General features: G+C 37.7%; 2 protein-coding genes across 2 annotated transcripts in view; one reads left to right on the forward strand and one right to left on the reverse strand.

Moving 5' to 3' along the window:
- Window positions 1-19,424, reverse strand: part of LOC103472310 (C-type lectin domain family 9 member A-like) — a 182,306-nt gene that overhangs the window by 60,253 nt on the left and 102,629 nt on the right. The window lies entirely within an intron of this gene.
- LOC103473211 (opioid-binding protein/cell adhesion molecule-like) lies at window positions 306-8,395 on the forward strand. The gene is made up of 6 exons (XM_081609626.1): window positions 306-353; window positions 477-488; window positions 5,845-6,199; window positions 6,465-6,547; window positions 6,647-6,770; window positions 7,943-8,395. Exons 1-6 carry the CDS (start codon window positions 306-308, stop codon window positions 8,269-8,271), a joined length of 951 nt encoding a protein of 316 aa, XP_081465752.1. The 3' UTR covers window positions 8,272-8,395.

Raw genomic sequence — 19,424 nt, forward strand, 5'->3', positions numbered from 1 at the left:
TGTCTGCTGCTTGGTTGGCGAAGAGAATGTGATATTGGTAGAATCCGGTGCCCCTGAAATGGAGAGCCATATCAATAACTATAGAGAGATAATCATCCAGTTCAGATCTGCGATTTGGAAAAACTGCACAAATGGTATCCCTGAATAAAGAAAAAGTGAGAGCGAATTCAGTGGGCGGGAGATCTTTGGAGTGGGAATTTAGAGAATTACTTAGTTGCATGAGTCCCTGGTTTGTATTAATTTCCCTAGACTGACTGAAACAAATCACTGTCGCTGTGTGAAGAGGTCTTGTTGGCGTCGGTAGAATGACGTTGCCGGAAATGACAGAGGAGGGAGTGGATGCTGGAGAAAAAGTCAGAAGCCCGGGGTGTTCAGATGGAAGTAAGGCTGTTAGCTGCGGACCTGAGGAGGAGAGCAATTGGAAAAGTCTTAATTTGTTATCTGAGCGACTGAATGGAATTCCTTTTTCCCCTCAGGGAACGTTGGAGGTGAGTGACAGTCCAGAATTTGAGAAGCTGATGGGTTAAGATGCCTGGAGAGGAACGCTGAGATGAAGCTGGTTTAGTGTTCTGAAGCGGAGGCAATAGGGAATGGCATCTAGGTCCAGGAGAACGAGGTTGATGGCTAGAACCACGACACATTCCGCGGCCACGGGGTTGATGAGACATCGATGGGTGGACAAGGAACGACTGAGGACGAGGAGTGATACTGGGTTTGAGGATCGAATATCACTGAGCGAAGGCGTTTGGAGCCAGAGGCTTGTCTTGCGATGATGGGAGGGGAGTCTGTGGCAGCAGGTGAAGGGTTAAAAAGTTTGTCCGAGTCCAAAGGATTGAGCTGAAGAGTTGAAGCGTCTTCCATTGTAAGTAGATCTTTGAAATCAATTTTAACGAGTCTGCAGAGACGAACGTATTGAAACAGAGAGTTCACAGTTCACGAGGAGGTATATATGAGCTACTTGGATAATTAGAGGTGTGGTTTGAGACATGGTCCTGCTCCCGAACCTAATAACTCCATGTTGTTTTAACTCGTACGTTTTGTATTTTTGTCATTATTGTTGTAAAACAGCAGATGTTCGGTACTGATCCAACTTAATAAATCTGATCTAATTACTTAAACATTTAAAGCTGCTCAATTTTAAAATTTGAAATTACACAAAAAGAAAATGTCTATTAAAACGGTTCCTGACTCCTTTTTATTTGCTTCTCTACTTTGACAGAAAACAGAAAGTAGAGAGCGTTTCCTCACTTTTTTCTCCAAAACGAACACAATCATGTTCCAAGCTGCGTCCTCAGGCACAGCAGGAAGGAAGTGAAAGTGTTTCACAGCAGAGGGAACAGCAGCTGATCATGAGTCAGTTTTCAGTTTCACCTCAAAGTTTTGCTCATGTTAGAGAAAATGCTTCAAGCATAAGAATACATAAACAGCATGATTGGCAGGATGGCGCCTGTGGTTATTTCTGCCTGGTCGTTTGATTACTTCACATGGGTTTTATTTAAGGTTGATTTTTGTTGGACAGCACTTTGTGATTTTGTCTGTGAGAATGACTTTATAAATAATTTTCAAGAATGTTTCTGATGGTCTGCACAGTGGCACAATTGGTAGCACTATTGCCTTGAAGCAAGAAGGTCCTGTGTTTGATTCCAAGCCCAGTTCTCCCCTTGCATGCATGGGTTCTCTTTGGGTACTCTGGCTTCCTCCCACAGTCCAAAACTATGACCGACAGGTTGATTGGTATTTTTATATTCTCCAAGCGTGAGTGTGATTGTTTGTCCTGTGTCTCTGTGTTGACCTGTGATGGGCTGGTAACTTGTCTGTGGTGCCTCTCACCTGACTGCTAGAGATAGGCACCAGTGCTCCTCCTGACCCCAACGGTAAGAAAATGGATGGATGTTTCAGATCCATCTGAAGCAATGTTAAAAACCCAGAGGTGGAACCAAAATCACCTTCTTCTCACCACCACTGAATAAACTGGTGTAGTAATGACCTCTGACCTTCAGAGCCACATAAAGCCGGTTCCAAAGTGGGCCTTCTACCAACTGTAGAACATTTCCAGGACCAGAGAAACTCATCCAGGCGTTTAGTGGCTTTGATTCCTGCAGCAGGTCAGACTGACAAACCAACGGTCCAGAAGCTGCTAGTCGAGAATGATCATAAAGAGTTTCCTTTAACAACTGCAACACGGAGAAATAACCCGGATTGTGACTGAGGTCGTGGCCCTAAAGCCATCTGGTAGACCACTGACATGTCAAGTGGCCTAGAGTCTCCCAGTTAACAATACCCAGGTAGGTCTGGCTTAGAATGATGAAACAGAAATAGCATACAAAATATATTTTATTTATACATTCTTTTACAATATTAAAAATAGACTTTATTATTATTATAATTTAAAACCCAACAAAGCACAGGAACGTAGGACAAGACTAGAAGCAATGAGACTTAACCAAAAACAACTGCAAACCAAATTAGTAGAAACACAAATTAATAACACTAAATAATGTTAAACAACAAAAATAAATCCCACATTGCATCAACCCAGTCCTATAAAGCTGTGCCCAAACAGCTAATTCATAAAATAAAGAAATATAAACTGTTCTGCTCTGCTTGTGCTGCATCTCCAGCTCTAGAAGACGACCTGAGAGCATCTAAACTAAACAGATGCACTTTGGTGAGAGCAAAATAAAACAGCTGCAATCTGTAATACAAAAGATGACAATAAAGTGTCTGTTGACAATAACAAAGCCATGAAAGGTAAAATAACAGGTACCTTAATCAGCCACACAACAGGTACATTCAGTCACTGCAGTGAGAAACCACTGAAATGCATCCAGAGAAGCAATTAGACATCACGTCAAACTAGTAGCAACAATATAAAAGCCACATGACATCACACAGAACCAGCCACAAGTGACATCAAAAATCCATTCATCCTACCAGCAGCACAAATAGCCACGATCCAGATCTTCTCTCAGCACCGAGTTCATCTGACCGAGACCCAACTGCACACAACAGACCTGACAGATTCTGTTAGATCGGCGGGAACAGCCGGTACCTATAAACACTAATGAGACCAACAAGGCTGTGAAATGGAAGTGAAGGTGGGGAAAGGAGGCCTGGATGTATTCAAGGACCCCAAAACGGGTGGGAATGTACAGCCACTTTATGTAAACAACGTTTTCCAAGTAAAGCCACCCGGTTACACAATAACTGGAATATTAGTCACTCTTGTCTTTATTCAATATCTGTTGGTGAGTGAATACAACTGACGAATTTGATGATGGTCTTTGACTAAATGTAATATCAGTAGATTGCTGATCCTGATATAACTGGTTACTGTTTTATGTTTTTATTCTCTGAAGCACTTTGAAATCCTTGTTGCTGAAATTTTCTGTTCAAATAAACTTTACTTGGACATTGTGTGATTTGTTGCTTTCTCCACATCATCCATATATGGATTTACTTCTAGTGCATGGTGTAACTCAGCAATGTAAGATCTGCCTAAAAATTAATCATTATTTTTCAGATAAAGTTTTTTCTCTGCTGCACCAGATCAGGGGTCAAGGTCCATGAGAATGGAAAGAGGTTTAACTGTCTTTGATAAAAGTGTTTTTTTTCCTTTCAGTATCTCAGAATAACCAACTAGACTGTTAAAAGGGTCACTTATTTCAAATTAACCTGTTTTATGAGTGAATTTACTTCAGTTTTTAGGTTTTAAAACAAGGAAAGACATCAATGCTTTATGACAAGAGATTATGTATATTGTATCTAACAAATCTTTAAATATTTATGGAAAACCAAGATGGAAAATCCCTTTGTTTGCCACTTAGCAACAAAGAAAATGACAAAATAAAAACTAATAATTTTCTGATTCATCTGCAGTGAATATTGTAGCAGACACTGAATAAAGGCTACAGCACCTATGAACAGTATTCACCCCCATTGGTTCTACAGATTAATTATGATCAACAAAATTTGGCTTTAACAAAAGAATACACAAAACCCTTTAATGATAAAGTGAATTTTGACTTTTATTAAATAACTATAAAGTTAAAACAGCAAATCAATACAGCACTGACCTCAACTGATTGAGAAAATGTGTAAGAAGTGATTGTTCACATTGATATAAATTAAATACAATGCATGCTGATCATGACTAATTTGTAAATTCAATAACTGGTAGCTCAATCAGTGGATGAATACATTAGGTTTTGTAATATTTGAGTGTTTACCTTTAATAGCCATGCTGATTTTTACAGTACATTTTACCAAAGTTAAGAGGTTTTCTGTAGAGCCACAGGTTGCAGATCTCTGGTAAACTGGGTTTGCCATTTTGAAATTAGCCAAATCATTGTAACATAAAATAAAGAGTTTGATGTTTGCACAAATTTTCATATCATGTTGCAGCTTTTTGCACCTTCAAGAGATGATTTAATTGAAGATGGTTGAGAAGTTCAGCTATTAATAGTGGGGTTTGTATAATGCAAATCATTTAAATAACAAAGGCACAAACATACTGACACATTAAAACAGCAAGTCCCACCCACATCCTTATTATCTACTGGAGTGAATCTATAAATCAGAAGCTGAGGCTTCCTGCAGACAACCAGAGCCTGACTTAAAAAGATGAAGAGGAAAAAATGCACAAACTATTCATCCTTCTTGTAATTACAGGTAAATATGGATTTAATTATCTGCATTTTTGTCCTGTCTTTAAGTTGTTGTATGCTAAAGTTAAAATTAGAAATGTTTTAAGAACTGCTAAAAAAAAGTATTGAAGGTGGTTTATTAAAAATAATGTTTAAGTACAAAAAGCACTTCAGTACTTCATCAAAGTTCATTCAAAGCAGTATGTTTAGCCAAGTGTGTTAATATTCAGTCAAACAGATGATTATGTATAGTTTAAGAGATAAAAAAAAGTTTCCAGGTGTGAGAAGAAAACTGAAGGGAAACCAAAAGTTGTCTGAGTTGGTTTGTGTTTCCCCGTCCCAACAATGTGACGACTGTGAGGTGAAACCACTTCACTTTGCTCAAATGCTGGGAAATTTAGGCAGCATCAACTTTCTGTGACCACAGAGGCATGGGACAGCTCAGTGTGGCTGAACTGAACCGATGAGTCTGCAAATCTGGTGGATGATGTGGCACAGCTTGGCTTTGTGTTTCACAGTAAAAAAAACCAGGAACAGGTTAGAATTGATTAAATAAGTGACCTGTAGAATAAAGTACTTTTAAAAAATTTGTGTGGACATAGAAAGCATTTAGTTCCCTCAGCTGGTGAAAATATCCAGATTTTTTGTTAATGTGGTTGACATGCTTGGAAAAAGAAAGACACTTGTCCAGTTGCATGTATGGTAGATCTACAGCGATCCACGTCAGGAGTCCCTCTAGAAAAGGAGCAGTCCACAATCTGAAAAGATTTACGCTTATTAACTTATAAAGACCAACCACAAGTTGGCAATTAAACAAGTTTTCAGAAAATTGATGCCTTTCTTTTTATCCTTCAATTGTCTTCTGATGCTTTAAGATTGTGTTACAAGGACAACAGGTACAGGGGGGAAAAATCCAAATACTGTTTGCCCCAAAGCTTTGGTCTGAATTCATGGCTATTGTAGCTCCACATGCCCCTCATTCACCTTCGTTCTGAAGCATTTTAGAGAAACTTGTGGTGACCAAAGTTTGGGGACCAAAATCTTTCTAACACGTGTGTGTTAGAAAGATGGTAAATGGTCGTAACAATGAATCAAAAAGACCACACACACAAACTTGACCTATAATTATTCTAAATAATTTATTATTTTTGCATACATCTAAATTCAAACAAAATGACCAAGCTTTAATATCTATGAGTGCTTAATTGAAAAACAACATATTCTTTTTGCAGTCTTTGCATTTTCTGTGGCAGACAAAGTAACCAAGCGAGTTGGAGAGACTGTGACCTTACATCCTAACGGTACCAAAGAATCACTGAATAACTTCCTCTGGACCTTCGGCCCAAATGCTCCAGTTGAAGCCATCGCCATCGTCACCAACAGAGAAGTTACTAAAGTCAATGGGACCAGATTTGGAAACAGGCTGCAAACGACTGCACACAACGGATCGATCACCATCTATAACCTGACTGTTGGTGACAGTGGAATATTTTATATTCAGATCTTAACAGAATCAGGAATCCTGAATAGAACCATCCACCTGACTGTTCAAGGTATGTCGACTCTAATGTAGGCTTAGTTTCTCATTTCCATGCAACAGTTTTTGATTGTAATTCCATGAAAAACTACAGTTATTTTCTCTACTTCACGGATTTGTCCAAGATGTATTCTTAGAATCAGCTTTTTCTTAGCCATAGGAAAAAATGGATACAGTTATACATCATTTATCAGCAAATGCCAATTTTTCATAAAGTAAAATTGATTGGAACTAATGTGTCTCTGCTACATTCATTAATTATATATAATTTGTTTTTTCAGTGTATGATGAACTAAAAAATGTTGTGGAAGGAGGAAATGTCACTCTGGAGACCCCAACGTTCAAACTGGAGAAGAAGCATAGAGTGATCTGGAGAACAGGGGAAGGTATCGAAGGAAAAATTATAGTTCAGTGGATAAATACTTTTTACGTACTTAACATAAACTTTGGAGATATTGTACAGTTCAACCATAATGGATCCCTCACCTTTATCAGAATCCCTAGAGAGTACAGTGGACTTTACAATGTCCAGATATTAGAGGATAATGAACCACACTCAAGAAAGTGCTACAACGTTACTGTATATGGTAAGTTTCCATCAAATTATCAGTTTCTGCAGGGTTTTTCAATTTGATTTATCATTCTGCGTGTTATGTAGTTGGGCCCAAGTCATGAGGTACAGATGCAGAGTTTCATTTTTTCATAAAATGAAGTTCTGCTCTTCATTTTATGAAAAAATGAAGAGCAGAAAAGAATTTTTAAGAATTGTTGCAGGACAGTTTACTTACTGAAGTAAACCATAAAATTTACATGTCACAAGACTCACAATTATGAAAATAAAATTACACACAATAAAATAATAATAATAATGCTTGGCTAAGTGCTAGTTCTCAGTTTTGAATCTTTTGGGTGCACCCTGCTAATTTGAATTCTAAATGGTAACAGACAACAGATTAATAAATTTCAGTTCCAATTCAAGTTCAACTCAACACCGTTCACATGAGGAGAATTTCCTACACAGCAGTTTGTTATAATGTCCCAAATAAAAACTGGTCCAAAAGGTAAGGTCCAAAATTCCAGGATGAAACACTAAGAGTAAAAAATGTCAGTCAGTGGTCTCACTCATAACCAACTGTGTGTGGAGTCACAGGAGGAATCCACCTCAGGAACAATCCAGCATAAAAAAACCCTGACCTGTCAACAGACAGGACCAGCAGAAATATAGAATTATTATTGAGCTGTTCCAGCTTTAATCCTTAAATCATGTTTCTCTGACATCAGTTTGTTATTGAATTACTCAGATTTGCAATAAAACAATTCTCTTTTACCTCAATGCAGTATTTCACTGCATTCTCAATTCACTTTCTTTTAATTGTAAAATCAATTTTCAAACACAATATTAAAACACTAAATTTTAAATTAAACTGGTAAAGTGTTTTATCGGTTTTGTCAAACTGGTTTTTACTGCAGAGTTTTACTCGACGGTACAACTCCACATCTTCATTAGTTCTGCTTCATTTGTTTGACTTTAAAACTCACTGGATCATTTTGTGTATTTTGAACAACCAAAAGCAGATCAGAGAGGACTCTTCTTTTTAAATTGCAGCTTATAGCAAAGCTGTATTGTCAACTTGAAACAAGCTGCTTTTATTAATTTCTTATTTGTACCAGCTACATGTGCTGTTGATGCCACTTTATTGTTTGGAGGTTTATTATTTTATTGATACATAACTGAATTCTTGTCTTTTTCTCCTTGCAGAGCCCGTTTCTCTTCCATATTTCACAACCAACATCACAGAAATATTTGATATCGGACCTTCACCATCAGATAAGGGCTGTTATGTAGCTTGTTCTGTGAAGAACGGACCAGATGTGAATCTGACCTGGTTTAACGGTCCAACAATGATCAGCAGTGTATATGACTCCATGAACGTCTCCATGAATCTCAGTTTACCTTTAAAGATCCAACCAGAGAATAAAGAAAATTTCACCTGTGAGGCCAGAAACCCGGTAACAGTGGAGAGAAAAACTCTCAGCTCTACAATGTGGTGTCCATCTCATCAACCAGGTACACTTTGTTCTATCTAATGCAAAATGTCTTGCTGTGGTGGTGCACGGGTTAAGCACAGCCCACATATGAAGGCTCTAGTTTTCAATGCGGCTGTCGTGGGTTCGCTTCCCGGTCTTCCCCTTCTCTCATTACCCACTTTATTTTGGTCAATTTACTACCAAATAAAAGCCACTAGAGCAATTAAAACCTTTTCTCCCCCCAGAAACTACAAATTAATAATCTCCAAATTCATTTTAAGACATTAGATGCTACAAAAACACCATCACCATTCACAGAATATAATTTACTTTTATTTCAAAACATCAAACAGCACTGACAGCAATATGCAACAAAGGTCATACATTCATGGTACTTTGCACTGAAGGTGAAGCTTTGAAAATTAATTGGAAGCGGCCATGGATGGTCTTGTGAACACTGATGGTGAAGCGTCTTTGGTGCTGCTCTTGTTTTCACCAATATGAAGGAGGAAGACTTCCAGCCTGGAAGGAAAAACAGGAAATATAGCAGAAACATTAGGATAATAAATAAATATTTTAAAAAGTAGAGTGAGCAAAACTAATCAGACTCACCTGTGTATGTCACCGTCATAGTCATTCAAATTACTCTGCCCACCTGGTTTACAGGACAAAGTATAAAAAAGTCAGAAATAATTACTAAAGAAATTAGTCGGCTTATAGAAAAAAATTTTGATAGCATTAAAAGTCGTGCCAACCTGAAGAAATGTGTTGAAGTCATAACAGGCTTCAGTCACCACCATGACACACTGACAAAGAAAAAACATTTTGGCAGTTTTTAGATGTGCCACAGGTACAAAACAGCAGAGTCAAATGGCTCAATTGCCTCCTCACTGTGTAGATATGTTCTCCAGAATCCTGCTGATGACCTAATTATTGTATTCAGGTGGTGCAGCAGCAGCACATCTAAATGTTGCAGGACAGTTTCCCTCCAGGACTGGAGTTTGACACCTGTGGCTTAGATCAAGCCAACCATCCAGCACAGCCACTCCCCCATTTTACAGTCTACAGCCAAAAACTTAAAGAAAACGACATGCAGCTAAATAATGCTAATTCAAATGGCCTCCAGATTTTCCTGACAGTTTTAATGTTAGGTTAAGATAATAAACAGTCCAAACAAATAAACCTACGTTAAGCAAACTGTGTATATGAATAAATACTCGTGTAAAAGGAAAAATAATGCCTCCATAAGAAATGGTCAAAAACATGATCATTTTAACATGGAACTTACCTTGTTACAATAAGCTCCAGACAAGACGCCATACTGCTGCCTCCGCTCCTCAGGCATACATGTGACGTAGTAGCGGAACAAGACGGCGTCGGGGCTAATGGCCGGGCCCAAATAATAAAGCCCATGATAATTTAACTTTACAACATAGACATGCCCACAACAGCGGAGCTAACAAGTTTCACCACCACAGAGAGCGACTCTGTCATTTTGAATCCATCTGACATGAAGAACAACAAACCAAGAGAAGAACAGAAACACCAGGCTGCTGGTCACTAATGATGAAACAACACAAATTCAAAACATGTTAATGGTCCGTAGCTCTAGCTAGTTTGCTATTTGTTGCCAAGTGACTGATGATGATGTTGGTGACAAGCTTTACCCAGAATGCACCTGGAGAAAATAAGGACGATTAATTTGTAGTTTTGTGTGTCATAAAGTCAAATATAAGTGAAAAAAGCCAGTCATGTGGCACAACATTTTATTCAATATTTTACACCCACTATGTCACTAAAATCAGTCAGTCTGGTAAAGTTTTAGCAACCATGAGTCAACAATGGAGCACCTTGCTATATAAGCAGTGGTGGAGAAAGTACTCAAAAAATTTACTTAAGTAAAAGTACAAATACACAGACAAAAATGTACTTAAGTAAAAGTCAAAGTACCACATTAACATTTTACTTAAGTAAAAGTAAAAAAGTACTGGCTTTTAAAAATACTTAAGTATTAAAAGTAAAAGTACTCGCTGAATGCATTACCTAATCCCCAATACAATATTATTCAGTGAACCGATTGTATTTAATTTTAATACATTAGAAATGTGGTATTTTAATGAACAATGCCACAGATAAAGCATGTTTTTATTGAGTTTACTCTGTAACATAGTTTAGACTTAGATATGTGATTCTATGCATCATAATTTCAGGGATGGAAACATTTTGTCTCCTGTCCTAACATAACATGAGCTTCACTTTTTTTGCCACACATTTATTTTGAAAGAAATCCAACTGGCAGTGGAGGACATGGAACCAAGGAGCCTCGTAGCAGAGTTGTAGTCTGGACCACTGAACCCAAGACCAAATCAAAACCAGCACCCCGTGCTACATGACAATAACATTAAGTGCACCTATCAAAACTGCTTCTCAAATTGATCTGAAAGATTCACTTTCCCATAAAAACACCTAGATATTAAATACTTAGAGCTGAAATAAATTTAACCAGTGACAATTCAAACTCTTCTTCATTCTGTTTTGCTTCCATCTCTGTGCCACAATACACAGAGGTCTCCTGCCATCCCTAAAAAAATAACACCCTGTGCGGTTGCCCATATTGCCAATGTCACAAATAATAATTGTCTGCACCATTAAACGTAGCAATTAACAACGCTCAACTATGAACACTGTCCAAGGCCCAATAAGCAAGAAGTAACCAAGCAGGAGGAGCACCGTGACTGTTCTCATCCTCCCTCCTGCTGCAACGTCTGCCACCATGACAGGAGACGAAAACAAAGAGCAATGAGCATGCTCTGCGTTCCTACGTTCTTGTTTTATTTATTCGCCAATTAAATATACCTATATTAGTGATGCATGGCATACAACTTCATGGTTAGATCATTGTATCTGTACAGCTGATGCTCATGACTCCATCCAGGGCATTCGTGTTAATTATGAATTTGCCACCAGTGATCATTTACCATTTTCCTTATGTGTAACCATGAATTCCATACCTTCTGTTTTGCTTGCAGACTATAATACAAGCATAGGAAAAATAGCATGGGATAACTTGACTGACAAAGATCTATCAGATTATTGTTATCGAACGAACAACATGTTTAGCAATATATACTTACCAAAGGGAGCAATCTCGTGCCGTGATATGAATTGTAAAGACCCCCAACATGGTATTGAGTTATGTACCTTGTATGAGAATGTTGTGAAGTCCCTCCTTACCTCAAGCAAGCCACTGCATAAAACCAGCTCATATAGCACCAAGCCAGGCTGGAACGACTATGTAAGAGAACATCATGCAGAGGCCAGGAGGGCTCTTAAAGCATGGGTTGATTCAGGTAAACAGAGACATGGCCCCTTGTTTGAATACAAAAAACAAGCAAATGCAAATTTTAAATATGTTTTAAGATTTATAAGGAGAAATGAAAATACTATGAGGTCTGACTCTCTTGCTAGAAAGTTAGGAAATAATAATGTTAAGGACTTTTGGAAAGAAATAAAGAAAGTAAATAACTGCAAAACATCACTTCCAGCTACTATTGACGGTGTTAGTGGTGTAAAAGAAATCACTCAGTTATGGAAGGAGCACTACAGTGCACTGTTTAATTGTGTCAAAAGTGACACTTTTGAAATGACAAATATTCACAGTAATGAGAGTGTGAATGTATCCCCACAAGAAATATATCATGCAATTGTGACACTGAAAGACACCAAGGCCTGTGGGATGGATAACATTTCCTCTGAGCATTTGAAAAATGCAAGTAAGAAACTTTGCGCATTACTTTCTATGTGTTTCACTGGCTGTCTAGTACATGGTCTGTTACCTAATTCAATGTTATCTGTCATTCTGGTACCAATTATTAAAGATAAAGCAGGTAAGATTAGCTCTTTGGAGAATTACCGACCCATAGCTTTAGCTAGTAGTTTGTCGAAAGTTTTAGAAAGAGTCCTTTTAAATAGGCTGGAAGAGTTTCTCTTGACCTCCGATAATCAATTCGGTTTTAAACCCAAACATGGCACAGACATGTGTATTTTTGCACTACAGGAGATTTTAGACTTGTATAATTTGCACAACACTACAGTATTTATATGTTTTATTGATGCCTCTAAAGCATTTGATCGTGTGAATCACCAAAAACTGTTTGGCAAGTTAGAAAGCAGAGGTGGACCCAAATATCTAATTAGAATTCTGGTCTACTGGTATGGTCATCAATCAATGTTTGTAAAATGGGCCAACACAATGTCTGATTCCTTTAAAGTTGGTAACGGAGTAAGGCAGGGAAGTTTACTGTCCCCTTACCTTTTTAACATCTACATGGATGAACTATCAACGCGCCTGAATTGTTGTAAAACAGGTTGTATAGTTGGTGACCACATAATCAATCACATAATGTATGCAGATGATTTGGTAATCTTAAGTCCATATAGTGCTGGCCTTCAACAACTATTAAGGGTCTGTTCCCAATATGGTTGTGACTTTGACATCAAATATAATGCTAAGAAAAGCAACGTTATGATTGTTAGAAGTAGGGCAGATAAGCATCTGATAACCCCTGACTTCTCTTTATCTGGCATTGTCCTCAACAGATGCAATGAAATTAAATATTTGGGACATTACATAACTGATGACCTGTGTGATGATTGTGACATTCGTAGGCAGTATTGTATGATGTATGCACAAGCTAATACTTTGGTCAGAAAGTTTAGTATATGTTCTGTGAAGATAGCTCTTTTTAAAGCTTTTTGCACTTCACTTTACACGGCCCATCTGTGGCGAAGATACAACAAAAGTAGCCTGCAGAAACTTTATGTGGCCTACAATGACGGCATGAGGCTCCTACTCAGAGTGCCTAGATGGAGCAGTGCTAGCCATATGTTTGTACATAATGATGTTCCCACATGCGCAGCTGTGCTCAGGAATCTCATGTATAGATGTATGTGTAGATTTTCTGTCATGCAATAATATAATTGCAATTTTAGTAAATCCTGTTTTTAGTACAGTGAGATTTTTCTCAAGATTGTGGAAACATTGGTGTCATCACTTATTTGTGACTCAGTGAATGTCATGTTTTTTTTATTTTTATTTTTTTATTTTTATTTTATTATTTCTTTTCTCTTATTTTGTTTTTATCTTTTTTATGGACCTTTTTGGTCTGGAATAAAGATTGATTGATTGATTGAAATATAAGGATATTTTAATGAAATAAAATAGCTACTGCAGTGTACGCAGAGCATCACAAGAACAAAGAACGGCTCTCAGTGAGGCTTCAGTCCTATCGGAATTAGTAAAGATCCGTCCAGAAGAATCGGATCGTCCATGAATGTCATATTACTATACTGCACTTTGGTCACAGCGTTGTCCCATATATGCAACACCTCAATCAACACCTCCACACAGTAATTCAGCGCATGAGTGACAACTTTTTTCCATGCAGATGCAACATGTGTCTCTGTACAGCTAGCTTAGCTAGCATCACGTCCACAGATCTTACCTTTCTTTAAGCTTTCCTTCCAAGTGTGGACAAAGTCCCACCGTCTGTGAAAGCGAAGCGCTGCTCATTTTACATGTCGCCATATCTATGATTTATGCAGCTGTTATATTACTGACGCTCAGAGGAAACCACTGCGCATGTCTGGAGCTCCGCGTGCGAGTAAAGGTGGAGCCGATGGGTGACAACAGACACTAAGTCACGTTATTGCTGGGATTTTACGGCGCCACCTTAAATCCCTGAACTTCACATTTTAACGGAAAAAAAAGAGCAACGCGACTTGGATGTAACGAGTAACGTGACAGTTTGTAGAAATGTAGTGAAGTAGAAAGTACAGATACTTACTGTAAAATGTAGTGGAGTAAAAGTAGAAAGTACCCATTATTAAATCTACTTAAGTAAAGTACAGATACACGAAAACTGTACTTAAGTACAATAATGAAGTACTTGTACTTTGTTACTTCCCACCACTGTATATAAGCTACCTAAATCAACACTGGACTGGACTAACTCTTTAGGACACTTTAAGGAATCTAACACTCACCAACACTCGTTGAATTAACACTGTATTCTTAACATTCCACACTTGCACTGGTAATCTGACACTTCTGAATTTGCTGTGCTGGATCCATAAATGCTCTGAACATCTGCTGAAACTCAGAACTGAATTATTTAGTTTGTAAAGTGTGAATTAAAACTGATTTGCATTTATATCTGTGTTTTCTTGATGCAAGTGAGTTAAATTATCTGTCATGAATATTTCAGTGTGTTAGCAAAGCAATTTTTGCTTCCTTGAAACATAAAAATATTAACATTTTCATCCCTTTATAGAGGGAACTCGTACATGGATTTGGCTGACAGCTGTGGGTGTGGGTTTGGGTTTGATGATACTGGCCATCATAAATATCAGAAGAAGAAACTTTAGACGTGCAGTAATGGTAAGTGAAAGCAGTTAAATTTATACTTTATCATATCTTCTATCTCTATTGTGTTCTACTCTAGTTTATTCTATTCAGCATCTCAGTTGGATTTAAGGTCAGACTTTGACTGGACCACCGGAGGGTTAACGCCACAGCTTCTGGTTGTTGCAGCTTAAAGTGATGAAATGATGAGCAAACACTTGGCTTAAAGGCTTTCTACTCCAGAGCAGAATTCATGGTTCTATTAATAAGACATTTAAATTATATTCTTATTACTATCCTCAAGCACTAATTTAATTTGGACATTATAATTGACATGTTTTACACATTTACTTTACAAAAACATCCAGCTTTGTCTCTTCAGTCCACTGAATATTTTCCCAGAAGCCTTCAGGATCACTGAGTTTTGTTTGTTTTTGTTTTTTGCCTGAATTTCTTCATGTTCTTTTGGGTCTGCAGTGGTTCTGGTCTTAAAACTGTCCCATAGAGGCCATCGCTGACCAGCCTACACTGGTTAAAACAGTGGTTCACTTTACAAATATATTTGTTTGCTGTAAATTTGTGATTTTACAATAGAGGAAATTACTTCACTGTAGCTTTATCTCGGATTTTAGAAGATGTTGTCAACCAGAGCTTGGAGGACTCTCAGTTGGTTCATGTGCCTTTGTATTATTAGTTAAATCTGAATTTATTTTAGCAATTAAAACTAAAGAGTCCAGATGCTGAAGCTTCAGTTGTTCTGTGATTCCGAGTCTGTGTGACACAGAGCAGATCAGAAAACATGGAGGATGTGAGACGAACATCATGCAAAAAGAAAATGAAAAATATCTCATCTGGGATTGGATGCAGAAATGGCGGCCAAATTCAGTTTAAATAATTAATCCAAAACATTGACCATCACTGCCTGGATTATAAAAAATGGACCTCATCCTTGAAAAACATACTGACCAAATGATTTCCTGTATTAAAACAAACTGGAATCAAGTTATATCGACAAATTCACTACACAGTTACTGTCTGGAGGTTCTGGAGGTCCGCTCTTCATCACTACTATGCTTTTTAAGTCTCTTCATTGTTCGAACCAGCAGATTTACATTTTCCATCATCATCTGTGCATCATAGCTGAAAATGAGAGGAAGACAAAATGCTTTTATCAGAACAGTCAACAGTGCTAAAAACATGCTAAGATAATGAAAATGTTCAGAGACAAAAACAGTGGAATATTTCATATCACCCACAGCTTATTTTAACAGTCAACTAAACGGGATCTAAACCTCTCAGATCTTAATTCTTGTTTAAAAGTAAATATATTTTGTTTCCTATTCTTCTAGTCCATCTGTAACATCAGAAAACAGTTGTAATCTCTTACAACAGAAAATTATTCAGCTGCTGCTTAAAATGTTTTGTTTTTGTTAACTCTTTTGGACTTACTGTTTTCCAGGTGAGGAGAGAAAATCGACAGGAGAGTCCTAGAAATTACGAGTCCACATCCTCTATGATCTGATTTTACAGAAAGACTGGTAGATGCTCACAAATGCAAAGTGAAACAGTTTGCACTTTGAAAATAAGATTCATGTACTTTTAAAAGTATTTTTTTCTGTCGTACCTTTTGATGGTTTCAGTAAAGAGACGAAGCTTTTCTTCAAGACAACCATCACATTTTCCGATAAATACATTTTCATGAACCTTGGTTCCAAAATATTATTCCAGGTTAATATTTTATTAATGTATCTCATGTTTATGATCTTCTGTGTTTGGATGTAAACTTCTGTGTTTACTCTGTCTGGTGTCTTTCTTTTTACTTCGATGTGTACAGCAGTGTCTGATTCTATACAGATATTATTAAACCTGATTGAATATTTTGTTTCATTAACAGATTTATGAAGACTTGATCTTTAGGAAATGTTCCAGTTTTCTGCAGATTTACTGTCTAGTTAAATCAGACTCTTATGGATGTTTTTCTCTGTCAAACTGATGTTAAGTAAGAATCTAAACTCAGACGCCACGTGCTTTAGACAGATGCTCTGCTATGGATTTCATAGTGTTGCTTTAACAGAGATTAATCTCATGCTACACTGTGCAGATGCTCAGTTTGCACTAAAGTTTTTTTTTTTTGCTTCAGCTTGGTAAAACAGCTGAACTGATCAATCAATAACTTGAAGTCTTTTATAGACTGTAATGAACTTTCAGTTTAAGTTGAAAAGATGTTTTCTCTTTCAATCCTTCCCAACAAGTCAAACTTGTTCAACGTTTTTCTGTCCTGAACGTTGAAGCTTAACCTGCTAATCTGGTCTGAAGAGGCTCAGATGGAGCCGTTTCTCTCAGTAATGCTAAAACTTTAATATAAATTATTCTGACTTTATTATTATTATTGTCCCCTCCTGAGACGACTGACTTGTTTTCCACTTAATCTCAGTAGATTGATGGACATCAGGTGATGAAAAGACATTAAAAACTTTCCCATATTAAAGTGTATCACAGTTTGTTTTCTAAAATCATTAATGATGTCTTTCCACCTTAACATTGTGATCATATTCAGCTTTATGCTCCGTGTTCAGTAGAGTCAGGATGATTATTCTGCTTTTCAGCTCAAAGAGGAAAGAAGAAAACAGGCAGATATCAGAGAATATCACAATATTATAATAATATTAGTTCTGGCTGCAGATCCGTCATATCAGGCAGAAACAGATCAGCTCTTAAAGCAGATGATTATTTTCTAACAGTTGGTTCTGATCCATTTTTAACGGTGGAAAGATGAAAACATGAAACTGTTTGGTGATCAAATCCAGGCTGGAGGTGATTAATGCATGACTTCATTTAATAGTTTTTATTTTATTTCCTGCAACTTCAAAAAGAAAAAAACATTTGTCCTTCATTAAATCTACTAATTGCAGCCACTTTGGACATAATGATCAAATCTGATCAGGCATCGTCAGCTGCTGCTGCCTGCAGTACTCCTAGCATCCACCAGAGGGAAGTAGAGGCTAATCTAGCGGCCTGAGGAATACACGTATTAAAATATTTGAGTTTAAAAGACAACAGAAGTTTAACTATTCCTGTGTCAGCTTATGTCAAATATGATTAAAGTAGAAACTTCTGGTGTTTTAGTTCATATTTTCTGTTTTTGTTATGTTTAAAATTTCTCATTTGATGAACACATTATGGATGAATGTAAAACATTCTGAACGATGAACGAGGAACTGGAATCAGATTCATGAGTGGAGATCGGGGTGGAGGAGCAAATACAAGATACATAAACACACATTGTAAATGAAGTCACGCTAAACTGATTTCATTTAGGTTTTTCCTGATTTAAAGGGCCAGTACTCTGTTTTCCAGGCACATGGCGCCATTTTATAGCACAATCAAGCATATTACTCTCTGTTTTAAAAAAAAGTCACATATCAATTATGACTTGAAAGAAATTTGACTTTGTAATTTAGGCCTCTGTCTCTAAAACCTCCAGCTCTTTCTGAAGCTCCGCCTCCATGACGTCATGATTCTCAAACATGTGAGAAAGAATCAAAGCAACACTTCAGGTGTTTTGATGAGGGAAAAACACTAAACATGACATGAAGCTGAAAAAAGTAGATTTTATGTGACGCTGCCCCTTTAAATAACCCCAGACTGTTTGATGTTTCTGAAAACCTTCATCTTCCTCGCAGCTGAACACAGAGCAGCTTGGGCTCGGCTCTCTGACAGAACCGGGCCTGTGGTTGTGGTCGCCGTGCCGACGTCTCTTTTCACGGGGGAAACAATACCTGATGAGCCGAGTCGGTTTCAGGTTTGACCTCAAAGTTTTCCTCACGTCATTCAGACCCTGAGAGAGACGAAGAGCTGCTTTCAGGTTTCACACCTAAACACCAAACATCAGAAAACAACCAGAGACACGAAGGTGGAAACTATCAGAGAGGATGATCACTTTATTCAACAGACTCCTGGCCCAATGAAATGGATCTGAGAAGAAACAGGAAGCAGAAATTAAATATAACCATAAAATATCAGAAAATATCAGAAACTTCCTCATCTGACCAACATGAACTCAGAGGCTTCAGATTCAACGTCTGAATCTTTTCTGTGTTTTAGTCTGAGGATCATTTTCTGCACCTTCAGCTTCATCCGGCTGCATGTTGGTGAAATAATTATGATATAATTTCATCATATGAAGTCAGACATCAGAGACACAAACCTGAACCTGTGAACATGAAGGCCAGGAGGCTGCAGACACTCTGGTTGAAGTTAAAACCGCTGCGTTTGAAATGTGACAAACTGAAACTAAAACTGTGAAAGTAAAATTTCAGCAGCAGAAAATGAATTTATTCATTTAACTCTGAAGTTTCCTCCTTCAGCTCCATCCTGACCAGCTGCTGGGATCTGATCGGATTATTTCTCTGTTCTGACTTTTTCTGCTTCCACAGATAAATAACCGACAAACTGCGTCTGAACTCACTGATCACCTTTATGCAAATATATTTAAGCAAATCATGCTGTGAGCTAACAGGTTAAAGTTCAACATGCGACTCTATGACGATTATTATTAACTTCTCTGTTTTATGGTTTATTTATCTTTTTTAACGTCCGCCTGTCTCCAGTCTGTCTCCAGCCTGTCTCCAGCCTGTCTCCAGCCTGTCTCCAGCCTGTCTCCAGTCTGTCTCCAGCCTGTCTCCAGCCTGTCTCCAGTCTGTCTCCAGCCTGTCTCCAGTCTGTCTCCAGTCTGTCTCCAGCCTGTCTCCAGTCTGTCTCCAGCCTGTCTCCAGCCTGTCTCCAGTCTGTCTCCAGCCTGTCTCCAGCC

The sequence above is a fragment of the Poecilia reticulata genome, chromosome 1 (genome assembly GCF_904066995.2).
Source record: "Poecilia reticulata chromosome 1, P_reticulata-male-v2, whole genome shotgun sequence".
Classification (NCBI taxonomy): Eukaryota; Metazoa; Chordata; class Actinopteri; order Cyprinodontiformes; family Poeciliidae; genus Poecilia; species Poecilia reticulata.